Below are 13,711 nucleotides of genomic sequence, written 5' to 3'. Positions count from 1 at the left end.
TGCCTTCAGGGGTCTTGTTCCCCAAGCCTCTAATTGTGAGACCTTGTTTCTGGAGCTAGGCTCATGGTACCAGGTGGGATTATTCCAGCCTCTCTGCTACTTAGCAGTCTTCCTGCCTGAGATGCTCGAGGCTGTCTCAGGACTGGCCATGGAGTTTCCCAGACTTATTTCCCAGATTAGGGGACTTCAACCTACCTTTCCTGGGTTCAGTCTCAAAAGCACCTCAGGAGTTCATGACCACTATGGTGGCCATGAGCCCACCCCAAATCATCACAGGCCGAACTCGGAACAGAAGATCACCAGGCTTGATATTCTTATCATAGCAAAGGAAACATGATCTGGTGATGAATTTAACATTATCTCCCCTGTCATGGTCAGATCATACTCTGGTGTCCTTAAGAATCTCTTATGCCACCCCCACCTCCCATAGGGGGCCAGTCCCATTTGAACTATCCATCCCTGGTGACTGATGGACCCAGATGGGTTCTAGGGGGAACTGGGGGGATATCCTCGGGGTTTACTGCATGGTCCTGCCGAAGCCTTGGTAATGACCTAGAATCAAAAGGCAGGCCAAGCTTTTGACAGGACTGTGCCTGGACAGCCTTTTTTTTATCTACCATCCTGATATTCCCTGTGATTCACAGAATAGTTCTGAAAAGAGTTGAAGAGATATTTAGAGCACTGTTAAAGGAAAACTGACTGGACACAATTAAGCCTCCCTTTTGGCAGTAAGAGTTCAACACCTCAGGACAAAGTTACTCAGATTTGTTCCCAGTTGTAATCCATGCATGGTGCCATGACCATGTGAGATGCCTAGGAAAGGTCTTGCTTTAGTTATCTGGGAACAGTTCTAGTCTGTTGGACCTGAGGAAGTGGTCAATGCTATCAGTGCAACCACCTGCCAATTAGATCCTTGTCTCTAATGGTTAGTGCAAGCCTCCAGCACTGTAATTAGCAGGTGGGTTCAGTGATAAATCCTTCATTGCAGGAGAAAAAGTTTTTAGCTGTTTGCCCATCCTCAAATCTGGACATCTTTTGTCCAGTTCCCCATCTTCCCTGGTGGTAGAAAGATGGTTGCTTTTGAGAGTTCTGGATGAAAGAACCTGGAAAGTATCTGGACCTCTTTCAATTAGGATTCAGGCCTGGTTATGGGAGAGAAACAACAAGAAGTGGTTACACTTTTTGATGATCTTTGATGAGAGTGGTACAACAGTATCCAACCATGCTTGTTCTCTCAGCAGCTATTGATATCACTGATCATAGTACTCTTTTGGGCTGGCTACAGATTCTGAGGGCATAGTCTTACTCTGGTTTAGCCCTTTTCTCCAAGGCCGGCCCCAATTGGTGTTGACAGGCAGTAAGACTTCTAGCCCACGACTGCTGTTTTGTGGCATTCTGCAGGGCTTAGTACAGGTAGCCATCAATTTATGACCATGATTGATCTCACAATTTTCATTGCTAAGACAGGCATTTGTTAAGTGAGTTCTACCCATTTTACAACCTTGTTTGCTACAGTTGTTAAGTGAATCACTGCAGATGTTAAATTAGTAATATAGTTGGTAACAGGATCTCGCTTCCCCATTGACTTTGCTTGTCAAAAGGGCACAAAAGATTATCACATGACCCACAGTACACTGTAACAATCATAAATAGGAGTCCGTTGCCAAGCATCTGGATTTTGATTACGGACCATGGAGATGCTGCAATAGTTGTAAGTGAAAAATGGTCATAAGTCACTTTTTTACTGCCATTTAACATTGAACTGTTGTTAAATGAAGTGCTGTAAGTGGAGGATTACCTTACACTCTCTCCACTCCTTTTAAACCTCTATATGAAGCCTCTGGGTGAGATACTATCACCATGGGTTTAGGTATCATCTGTATGCTGATGATTCTCAATTTTTATCTTAACTCTTGGCGAGCCAAGTGATGCTACCTCTGCCCTCTTGTGGTGCCTGGAGTTCATAGAGATCTGGATGGGGGACAGCAACCTTTAGCTGAACCCTGGCAAGACTGAGTAATTTTGAGTGCATGGAGCTTCATGATCTTTGACATATTAACTCTGGAAGTGATAGCATTACCCCAGACAGACCTGCTCCATAACTTGGGGGGGGGTTGTCCTGGACTCACTCCTACTCAAAGAGAAAGTAGCATTCATGGCTAGGAGAGTCTGTGCACAACTTTGAGTTATATCTTGTGGCCTTTCCTGGATCAGACATCCCTAGGTTCAGTCATTGAAGGCCTGGTTGTCTCACACTTGGACTACTGCAATGTGCTCTTCATAAGGCTAGCTTTGAAGAGCATTTGGGAGCTTCAACTGGTGCACAGTAGAATGGTATGAGCAGTGTTTGGGACCCTTTGAGTGGTCTTTGTTACAAGTTGTTCCGTAAACTGCACTAATTGCTGGTTTATTTTTGGGTGCAAGGTGTTGGTTATTGCCTGAGGTGAGAAGGGCTCCCACTCTTCTGACTTTCCATGGGAGCTTGAGGATCTGGCTCTGCCAGTTGACTTAAGGTTAATCAACTACCAGGTGTGGTACTGTCCTAATGGGGCCTCAGTGGGAAAGTACTACACTGGAGATGGTTTATTAATTAGTAGCAGCTCCTCTCCACAATACATTCTGCTCCCTTGTTCCCATCTTTCAGTATGTATGTGTGAGTGAGTGAGTATCTACCTACCTACTTACCTATATATCACCTACCAATCTAATTAATTTAATTACGTAGTTTTACTTGTATTGGTATACTGCCCACTTACCTTGCAATTACATGGGTGACAAAAAAAATAACAAACAGAACCAATTTGAACCACTTTCTTCCCATAAAAACTAAATAATAACAGGAAAGAAACTCAAACAAAAGGCTGACTATATATAAATTGATTATACTGGTTGAAGTGCAGGAGGCAATTTGTACACAAGTGCAAAAGCCCAATCTCTCTGTTTGATTTTATGAGCTTCATGTTATAATTCCTTCATTTATGTCACTGAGAGTGTTCCTTTTGTTCACTTAATTAGTTTTATAAAGAGGAATATCTGATGCTATCAAAAACAAGTAGATGGTTGCAGACATTTTTAAATATGCCTTTGATTGTTAACATTGGGAGGCATTCCTTCCTTTTATGGGTTAATCTTAAGCCTTTATATAATGTTTAAGGATTTCTTCTCTGTCCAGCTACCTGCTTCCCTTTGCTAGGTAGTAATAATTATCAAACTAGTATATCATTTGTGCATTTATATGTTTAGTACCGCATTTTTTGGAGTATAAGACACTTTTTTTCCTCAAAAAAGAGGCTGAAAATCTGGGTGCGTCTTATAAATTGAATACAGCATTTTTTTGCCTCGCGAAGCCCCGCCCCTACACCAAAATGGCTGTGCATACCCTTGAGAAGGTTTTCAGAGAGCTCCTGGGGGTTGGGGAGGGCAGAAATGAGCAAAAATAGGGCTGTTTTTTTGTCCAGCCCCCAGCAGCACTATAAGCCTCCATAATGCTATGAATTAAATTTTTTAGACATAAAACGGGCTGTTTTTGGCCCTCGTGGAGCACTCTGCATGCCCCCCCCAAGGCAATTAATGTCTCCTTTTTTTGAAAAAGAACAGGCCTGTTTTCTCAAAAAACGGGCCGTTTTTGGGAGGTTTGAAATCTCTTTAACTGATTGATGAGAATTACATTTATCAAGTCTTAGGTGCTGCAGATTGTCAGCGATTTTCTTCTCCAGCACATGGATCATCTACGTACCTACCTACTCTCTCTCCCTATCTACTGTATTTCTGTCTTATCTTTCTATTTCTCTCTCTATCCCTCTACCTACCTATAGCAATAGCAATAGCAATAGCAGTAGACTTATATACCGCTTCATAGGGCTTTCAGCCCTCTCTAAGCGGTTTACAGAGAGTCAGCATATTGCCCCCAACAATCTGGGTCCTCATTTTACCCACCTCGGAAGGATGGAAGGCTGAGTCAACCCTGAGCCGGTGGGATTTGAACCGCTGAACTGCTGATCTAGCAGTAGCCTGCAGTGCTGCATTTAACCACTGCGCCACCTACCCCCCTCTCTCTCCCTACCTACCTACTGTATTTTTCTTTCTCTATTTCTTTCACTCTATCCCTTTATCTACCTACTTTTTTAAAAAAATTGCCTCTTCAAAACCTTGGTGCATCTTATACTCCGGTGCGTCTTATACTCCGAAAAATACTGTATTTCTTAGTGGTTTATGTGTAATAGTGATTATGTTGTAAGATCTCAATAACCTTTGTGTAAAACCACATTGGTAGATTCTGTCATTCTTTGTTTTTTCTTCATTGGAATAGTCTAAATTGTGTTTTCATTTTCTCTTGTTTAGGAATTTCCTTCTATCTTGAAGTTAGCTTTTTTTCTTTAGCTTTTCCTATCACGGAATGCTAGTTATTGTACAGAGTTCTGATTCTTTCTTTTTTCCCTAGCGGTATTTTCCCCTTTTTTATTATATATGTTTTTATTTTTTAAAACAAACATAAACAAACAAAACACATAACATAAAAACATCTTCAATTCCGTGCAGTGTGTCAATTGGTAACCAAGGTTTTTGTGCATCCTTTCCATTAGTCATCTCTTAAATTTTACATAGTCACATATTGTCAATCAAGTATATTTGTATACATTATTATTATAGTACTTCATTTGTTTGACTGTCACTATTATTTCTTTGTTTTAAACAAGGTATTCTAAATATGGGTTCATTTATATTATAATAATTTGTTACATCATCTTCAACATATCCAATAAGTATTTTTTTTATATCCTATTTTAAACCAGTCTCTTATTTTGGTGTTGGTAACATTCTCTAATAAATTTTCAATTCCATATTATTATTTTTTAATCTAACCACTAATTAAATAGATCCCATGTCCTATAAAATTGTTTATCTTCTTGTTCTCTAATTCATATGTCAACTTAATCATTTTTGCACATTCCATTGCTCATATCATCAATCTAATATGTATGCATAAAGTTATTATGATTATTAAACATTCATTGAATATAGCTATTATTACATCCTTTTTATGTGAAGCATACTGAATTTAAAGTAAATTTATATTATGACATTTCATTACATCATCCTGGACTTATCCAATGGTGTTACATCTTTATTTTCCATTCTATATAGAATTGTTTATCTTTTATTTAAAAAAAGGCTTTTCCACTTCATCTCCATGGTCCTCATTTACAGCTTATATAAAATTCCATATATCAAACTAGTATATATAAATGCATTATTATCATTATTAATCATTTATTTGACTATAACTATTATTACTTTGTCTTATACATAACACTCAAAGTTTAACTAAGTTTAACTTAATTTTATTGTGACATTTCAGTTCATCATCCTGTATCCTTCCAGTAGTAGTGCAGTCCAATATCTCAGTGTTTTTCAACCACTGTGCCGCGGCACACTAGTGTGCCGTGACATAGTGTAAGGTGTGCCGTGGGAAAAACACTTTATATATAGTCAATATAGGCAGAGTTAAATTTTTTAAACATTTTCTAATGGTGGTGTGCCTCGTGATTTTTTTCATGAAAAAAGTGTGCCTTTGCACAAAAAAGATTGAAAAACACTGCAATATCTCTTGCCATTTCTGTCTGTTTGTTTGTTTTGTTTCTTTTTTGTCTCCCCTTTTCTTCATCCTCTCCTTTTTTTCCTAAATCAATACTTGGTCAGCTGTTTTGTGAATAAGTAAGACTTCCACAGTGACATTTAACAATTGAATTGAATTGAATTGGTTTATTTATAGGCCGCCCTTTTCCCTGAGGGGACTCAGGGCGGCTAACAACTCATAGGGAAGGGGATACGGACAATAACATATAACATTACATATAATTAAAAAGTAAACAACATTCATCCAACATTCGGGTGGGGGCAGATCAATTTCTACCCCCAGGCCTGGCAGGATAGCCAGTTCTTGAGGGCTGCGCGGAAGGTCTGAAGGGTGGTGAGGGTACGGATCCCCACGGGGAGCTCGTTCCAGAGGGTCGGAGCTGCCACTGAAAAGGCTCTCCTCCGCGTAGTAGCCAGCCGGCACTGGCTGGCAGATGGCACTCGGAGGAGGCCTAATCTATGAGATCTGATCGGTCTCGAGGAGGTAATCGGCAGGAGGCGGTCTCCCAAGTACCCAGATCCACTACCATGGAGGGCTTTATAGGTGGTAAGAAGCACCTTGAAGCGCACACGGAGATCAACAGGTAGCCAGTGCAGCTCGCGGAGGATAGGTGTTATGTGGGTGAACCGAGGTGCACCCACAATCACTCGCGCGGCCGCATTCTGGACTAGCTGAAGTCGCCGGATGCTCTTCAAGGGCAGCCCCATGTAGAGCACGTTGCAGTATTCCAGCCTAGATAACAACCTAAATAACTATACATACTCAGGAAAAGAATGTAGGTATTTCCTTTATGCTGAAGAAACAAAAGCAGTTTGTATTTTGAGTAAAAGTTTTAAAAATGAGCAACTTATATTTATAATGTATCTAAATAAAAACATCTATTCTGTCCGAACAAATTCAGTATTGAATGTTACAAAGCTAAATTGGGGCAGAATGAATGTGTAGAAAATTCTAATTTTTCTATTATGAAATTGGATAAACAGATGTCTGAAAATATGTAAAGAAAATAAAGTTGATACTGCATTAGAATTGAGCTTGAACTGATATCAATTGCTATTTTAAGATCTCTGATGAGGGAAACAAGGAATTTGAGGCAGGTTGAAAATAATTGAAATATGGAAGGTGGCAGCATGATTAGGGAAGTACCTGCCTTAAAGTAAAAAAAAAAACCAAATTGCTTGGTTCTATGTTATTAAAAAAGCTAAACTTAAAAGTTCAGGATTTTTCTTCATTTAAGACCTAGATGTAGTTATAGCACTTTATAGATCAGAGGTCAAACTGGCGGCCTGTGATCCGGATGCATCATGTGCAGGCCATGCCCAACTCAGCTCTGCAAATGGGGATAAATGTTGCGAAATGTAGCATCAAGGCAATGTGATGTGGCACGTTTAACACCCATGCTACAGATCAGCGATGGCAAACCTTTTTTTGCTCGCGTGCTATAAGGGAGGGGGAGAGCACATGGAGGTCATGCGTGGGCGTGTGGCACTCATAATGCAACATGCGACCCCCCCCCCCAGTGTGCATGCGCACATGAGAGGTCCTCCCCCCCCATTTTTTGCATGCTTTTTTAGCCCACCCCAGGCTCCAAAAGCTTTATAGGAGCCTGGGGAGGGTGAAAACAGCCCCCCCCCCCCCCCGAGGCCCTCAGGAGGCTTCAGGGATTTTCAGGAGGCTTCCCTGCAGCCTCCAGAGGGCTTAAACCGGTCCTACGAGCAAAGTCATTTTTAGTCCTTCGGAGGCTTCAGGGAAGCCTCCTGACAGTCCCTAACTCTCTGGAGGGCTTAAAATGACCCTATGAGCAAACTGGATTCATTTGCCCATAGAGCTGATTTTTTGCGCTCCATAGGCTTCAGGGAAGCTCCTGACGCCCCGGGGTGGGGGAGGCTCTTTTTGCCCTCCCCAGGCTCCTATAAAGCCTCTGGAGCCTATGGAGGGCGAAAAATGGCTTTACTCAGCCAAACGTCTGAACTCAGTTGGCCAGCTAACAGGCAACGCCTTGCATCCTCTGACAAATGGCTCCGCATGCCATCTATGGTTCACTATCCCAGTTATAGATGGTTGGGAATGTCAGTGGAGCAAAAGAATCATATGTAATTTACCTATCTCCAATCTTTCTCTATTGTTAAACATTTTAGTGACCATTGTATAATTTATATGGGTAGCTTGGTGGCTAAAGCATTTTTCATTTATCCTGGAAAGACTGCCAACCAGCTAGAAACCATGCATAAGCAAGATTTTTGAAGTTATTTTGACCGAGGAAATGGACATGATTTTCTGTAGAATAAGCTCTACAACTTGTCATGAACCCACGTCCTTTCCGGAGCCAGACACATTCAGGAGCCAGGCACATTATGACTTTTTGGATCAATAAAATTGTCACTGCTTTTCTGAAGGATAAAATAGTTTAAAAATAGATAGTTGTGTTCCATCTTGAAGAAACTTTCTCTGCATCCATAAAATTTTAATAACTTCTTTCTCCAACCTTTCTTTTCATGGGAATGCAGGTAGTCCTTGAGTAATGACTGTAATGGAGCCCAATAATTGGGAGGACCATTAAATAAACTCTCCATCCCTGCTGACCACAACACATTCATTAAATGAGCATGCAGATCATTAAGTGGCATATGAGGTGCCTCGAATGGGAAGACACTGGGGAGACAAGCCTACCTGAATTGGTCCTCCCAAGGCGTCCTCCACCCTCTGAGATTACCTCCCAAAGACCTATTAGATCCCACAGACTAGACCTCCTCCGAATTCCATCCGCCGGCCAATGCCGTTTGTTGACTACCCGGAGGAGGGCCTTCTCTGTGGCTGCTCCGGCCCTCTGGAACGACCTCCCCGTGGAGATCTGGACCCTCACCACCCTTCAGGCTTTCTGCAAAGCCGTCAAAACCTGGCTGTTCCGACAGGCCTGAGGCTGATGAGTTCCCACCCCCTCTCGAATTTGTGTGGCTGTTGGTTGCTTTTAAATTGTTTTTGTATTTTGTTTGTTTGCCTTTTGTTTTTGTCTGTATTATCCCTTTCCCCTTTGGTTTGTTAGCCGCCCTGAGTCCCTTCGGGAATAGGGCGGCATACAAGTGCAGTAAACCTTATAACCTTATAGATACCTCATGCTCTGCTTTCTGCCACTTGGGAGCCACATAGTCCTTTGGGCCTTTACCCCACCCCACCGGTCACAATACCACACTTACCTTTTCAAGGTTTTCAGAGCTCAGGAGGTCAGGGTAAGGAAGGAGGGTGGATCGCTCCATTATGTCTAATAAAAAAAGGAAAACCGAAAGCTTTGTTAATTGTGGTAAAATTAAAGCAAGTGCTAGAAGTGAGAAGAAATTGGGCCAATTTTTCCTTCCTCACTAGACAGTAAGAAATCCTAATTAGATTCCTTGTCATCTAGCCAGAAAAGGAAAACAGATCTCCTACAGAGTTATTTTTCACTCAGAAAAAGACATTCACTTGTGGGAGTGTGCCATCTGGCCATTAATAGAGTGACCTGCCCTCCTTCCCTAGTCCAACCTGATTTCTGAAGATCTTCAAAAAGTAAGTGAGCAATCAGTGACCAAGGGTGGAGAGAAATATGTGGAACCCAGTGGGGAGACAAAGTAGGCCCATTGCATGTGGACACCTGGGTGGGGGGTGGGGATAGGTGTGGAAGTGCTGCAGCATCTCTGTGGTCAGTCATAAGGAAAACCAGTACAATGGTGTTGCAGCGGACATTCTGTATTTTTTGGACTATAAGACACACTCCCCCCCCCCCAAAGTGGGTGGAAATGTTTGCTTATAAAGCGAATATTGTGGCGGGGGAGAGGGGGGTTAGTGTGGTAATCAGCAGTTATAGGCAGCAGTGATTGCTGGTGGTGCCCATTCGCGGTTAATGGCGACAAACGGGCCGCAGCTGTGGCAAATGGGCTGCGGAGACAGAGGCAGATTTTTCTTCTTCTTGTTTTCCTCCTCTAAAGCTAATGTGTGCCTTATAGCCCGCAGCATCTTATAGTCCAAAAATACGGTAACTTCAGGACTGGATTGTAAGTACTTTTTGAGTATCTGTTCTAATCTCAATCATTCATTAAGCGACCAGTTGTTGTAAATCAAGGACTACCTGCATTGATGAGAAAGGGATTGTGATTCAATTTCAGAGACTGCCAGAACATACAGATTATCTATATCACTGCCAGTCAAGTTTTAAATTAAAACCACATAGAATGAAATAGCATTGGTCACTCTAGTGGATTACTGTCCTCCAAACTTGGCATGGGTGGAATAGTCTCCTCCTAATCTTAATTTATCTTCTCTTCAGTTACTAATACCATTGAACATGGTACCTTCCTGGACTGCCTGTTGAGGGCTGTTCGAGGTATTGTTAGCAAGAATGGATGGATCCGTATATGGATAAATTGTAGGATGGTAGAATCTTTCGTTGTGAATTTCATAGTTTTTATATTGGTACTTTAGCATATTTTTCAAGTACTCTTTTAGAATGCTTGTTTAAATCTGGTTGTGGCAATTTTAAATTCTGATTGAATATTTTTCTGGGAAGTTAATGATTTTTACATACATAATATTTTATTGTTTATATTTCAATTCCAAAACTCTTTTTTCTTTTGAAAATATTAGAAGACATTTTTTGCAGTGGCATTAGTACAGAACAAAATGTGTGTATGCATGTATGCATATGTGTATCTGTGTGTGTATGAAAGAGATGATGGTTCTGCACCAAGGTAAATTAAAATGTAAATTATTGAATTTAAATAATTGGGAAATAACATAAATCATTGTTTTCTAGGGACCAGTTATTCTCCACAAGAAAACTCTCATAACCACAGTGCTCTTCATAGCTCAAATTCACATTCTTCTAATCCTAGCAATAATCCAAGCAAAACATCTGATGCAGTAAGTACTTATATTGAATTTGCTCAGTCAAGTTTTATTATATTTTGTATACAGTTTGATCCCCTTCTCAAGAAATTCTTGATAATTGCAGTTAATAGAAATCAAACAAGCAAAATTACATACACCATATTTTTCAATGTATAAGACGGACCTTCTCTTCCCCCCCCCCAAAAAAAAAGAGGGTGAAAATCTGGGTCCGTCTTATACACTGAATACAGCATTTGTGGCCTCCCGACTACCCCGCGCATCCCATTTTTCGCAAAAATGCTTGCGCAGAGGATTTGAGAGTGAAATGATGCCCTTTTTCCACAAAAATGGGGATATTGTTGCCCTCCCAAGCCCCTAGGAGCAATCTGCAGGCCTCCCAAATTGCATGCCTGGACCCGTGTTTTGCCTTCCAAACCCCATATGTGTCACGTTTATGCTCTCCCTGGTCCCTAGGAGCACTTTGCAGGCCTCCCAAACTCTCTGCATGCCCTGTTTTTCACAAGAAACAGGGTGCACAGAGGGTTTGGGAGGACTGCAGAGTGCTCCTAGGGGGTGAGGAGGGCAAAAACTTTTAAAATTTACTTCTTCAAAATCTTGGTGCATCTTATACTCCAGTGCATCTTATAGTCTGAAAAGTTAAAAATAGCAGTTTGGATATCATTGTATCAGCACTAGTTTAATTCTCTTAAACGAAACTAAATTATCTGTTACCATTTAAAAGTTGATGAGTTATATTGTTAAACCAGTTAAGATTTCTAAATTAATCTGCTTATCCACCCACCTGCCCACTTTATATGACTGTCCATCTCAATAAGTGGAAAAAAAAATATTACAAAAAAGATAGCAGCCAAGCAGCATCAACTGAAATTACTAGCCAGCCAAGAACCTACTCCTTGTACATCTTCAGCACCTCAGGCCTGGGTACAGAAACAAGTCTTCAAGGTCTTATGAAAATCCAGAATTGTCAGTGCTATCCTCATCTTTAGAGCTGGATTCTAAGGCAGAAAAGGCTTTTAGGCCCTGCAAACTGACATTCTTTGGCTAATGGAATCTGAAGCATATGCATCCTGCCTGATTGAATTGTACAGGTAAAATAATTTGTGAAAGACAATTCCTCAAGTAACCAGCACTAAGCCAGGCAGGGCTTTAAAGATAACATCTAGTAACTTGAATTTTACCCAGAAGCACTGAGATTGAGCATCAGAATACATTACAGTAATCTAGATAAGAGGTAATGAGGGCATGAGTGACAATGAGAAGCCCCCGCCCCTCCCAAAGTCTAGGAATGAGTACAACTGGTATATAACCTGCAGGTATGCAAAGGCCCTCCTAGCCACAATTGCTACTTGTTCTTTGAGCAGGAACTGTGAGTTCCAAACTATACACTGGGTCTGTCTAAGGCCCAGTGTATGATTTGGGTCTGTCTAAGGCTGTGCCTCTTCATTCAAGACCAACAAATGGAAGATTACCCATACAGGAAGATCCAAATACCCAAAGTGACTCCATCTGAGATCTAGTAGAAATTACCCTATAAAATAACAATAGCACTTAGACTTATATACCAATTTACAGTGCTTTACAGCCCTTTATATGCAGTTTGCAGAGTCATCATATTGCCCCCAACAATCTGGGTCCTCATTTTATCCACGTTGGAACATGGAAGACTGAGTCAACATTGATCCTGATGAGAATTGAACCCGAACTGTTGACAGTCAGCAGAATAAATCTGCAATACTTCATTCTAACCACTGTGCCACCACAGCTCCTGCTTTGTGCTTCACTGATATTTTTCTGAAAGAAATATTTTTAATGAAATGTGTGTTAATGTTCAAAACTGAGATGATGATATTTCTGAAATCCATCAGATTAATTGCAATTTTTTTTTAGTCTTATGATTCTGCAGATGACTGGTCTGAGCACATTAGTTCTTCTGGCAAAAAATATTACTACAACTGCCGAACAGAAGTTTCACAGTGGGAAAAACCAAAAGAATGGCTTGAAAGGTAAATAATTAATATAGACATAAATTGTAGAATAATAAATTTACTAAATTGTTTCATTTTAATTAATTATCCTATTTTTTAAACACCAGAGAGCAGAGACAAAAAGAAGCAAGCAAAATGTCTGTCAACAGTTTCCCAAAAGATAGAGATTACAGAAGAGAGGTGATGCAAGCGACTGCTGCTAGTGGATTTGCTAGTGGAAGTATGTCTATTTTATGCAATAATATTCCTGTGTATATGTTCTTTTTGAAATTATTTTTCTTCAGTTGACCACATGTTATAAAATACGTCATTCTTTAATTTATGTCTTTCTTTCCCTTAATATCTAGTTATCTAATATAGTCACTGAAAACTATGCATTGTATATCAACAGAAGAAAATAAAGGTTTTTTTTATTTTGTTGGTACTACTTCAGGGGTGTCAAACTCGATTTCATTGAGGGCAACATCAGAATTGTGTTTGACCTTGGCGGGCCAGGACCACCGAGTCTCCATTACTGGCCACGTCGGCTGTCCCGGACACCATTTCTGGCGGAAACAGCCTCCTACAGCCCTCTGCCAAGCAAAACAGAGCTTGGAGAGGCAGTTCACAGCCTGCCTGGGTTCCATTTTTGGCCACAATGGCTTCCTGCAGCTCTCTGCTAGTGAAAACAGAGCTTGCGAGGTCGTGCACAGCCTCCCCAAGCTGCGGGCCAGTCTTTCACTGTTTCCAGGATGGGCCTGCAGGCCAGGATCCAGCCCCTGGCCTTGAGTTTGACACCCATGTACTACTGTGCTATGATAGCGTGCAAATACAAATTACATACATTCATATATACATATACTTACAACTATTCATTCAGCAACGGTTTAAAATTACAACGGTGCTGAAAAAAAAGACTGAAGTTGCAGTCTTTGCATGGCTGTTCAATCACTTAATCAAAATGCAGGTTGAAATAAAAAAGGAGTCAGACAGGGGTGCCCCTTCTCTCCTTTGATGTTTATATTAACTTTGGAAATTTTATTAAATGAAATTCGGAAGGACGGGGAATAAAAGGTTTAAGACTTAAAAATGAAGAATATAAGGCCCAAGCCTATGCCAATGATTTAGTATTTGTTCTAGAGGACCCATTAGAATCCAGCCTGAAATTAATTCAAAAATTAGAAGAATATGGCGAAGTGGCAGGGCTAAAGATCAATAAAGACAAAACAAA

General features: G+C 40.8%; 1 protein-coding gene across 5 annotated transcripts in view; it reads left to right on the top strand.

Annotated features, from left to right (window-relative positions):
• WAC (WW domain containing adaptor with coiled-coil) overlaps nucleotides 1-13,711 on the top strand; it is a 74,558-nt gene that overhangs the window by 15,262 nt on the left and 45,585 nt on the right. For all 5 annotated transcript variants that reach the window (XM_032237925.1, XM_032237928.1, XM_032237927.1 and 2 more), the window contains exons 4-6: nucleotides 10,422-10,528; nucleotides 12,404-12,519; nucleotides 12,609-12,721. In XM_032237925.1, the coding sequence (XP_032093816.1) occupies nucleotides 10,422-10,528; nucleotides 12,404-12,519; nucleotides 12,609-12,721 (336 nt within the window). The remainder of the gene's footprint in view (nucleotides 1-10,421; nucleotides 10,529-12,403; nucleotides 12,520-12,608; nucleotides 12,722-13,711) is intronic.

Source organism: Thamnophis elegans, chromosome Z (genome assembly GCF_009769535.1).
Source record: "Thamnophis elegans isolate rThaEle1 chromosome Z, rThaEle1.pri, whole genome shotgun sequence".
NCBI lineage: Eukaryota > Metazoa > Chordata > Lepidosauria > Squamata > Colubridae > Thamnophis > Thamnophis elegans.
The sequence above is the reverse complement of the archived record's forward strand: the minus strand, read 5'-3'. Positions and strand labels throughout refer to the sequence as shown.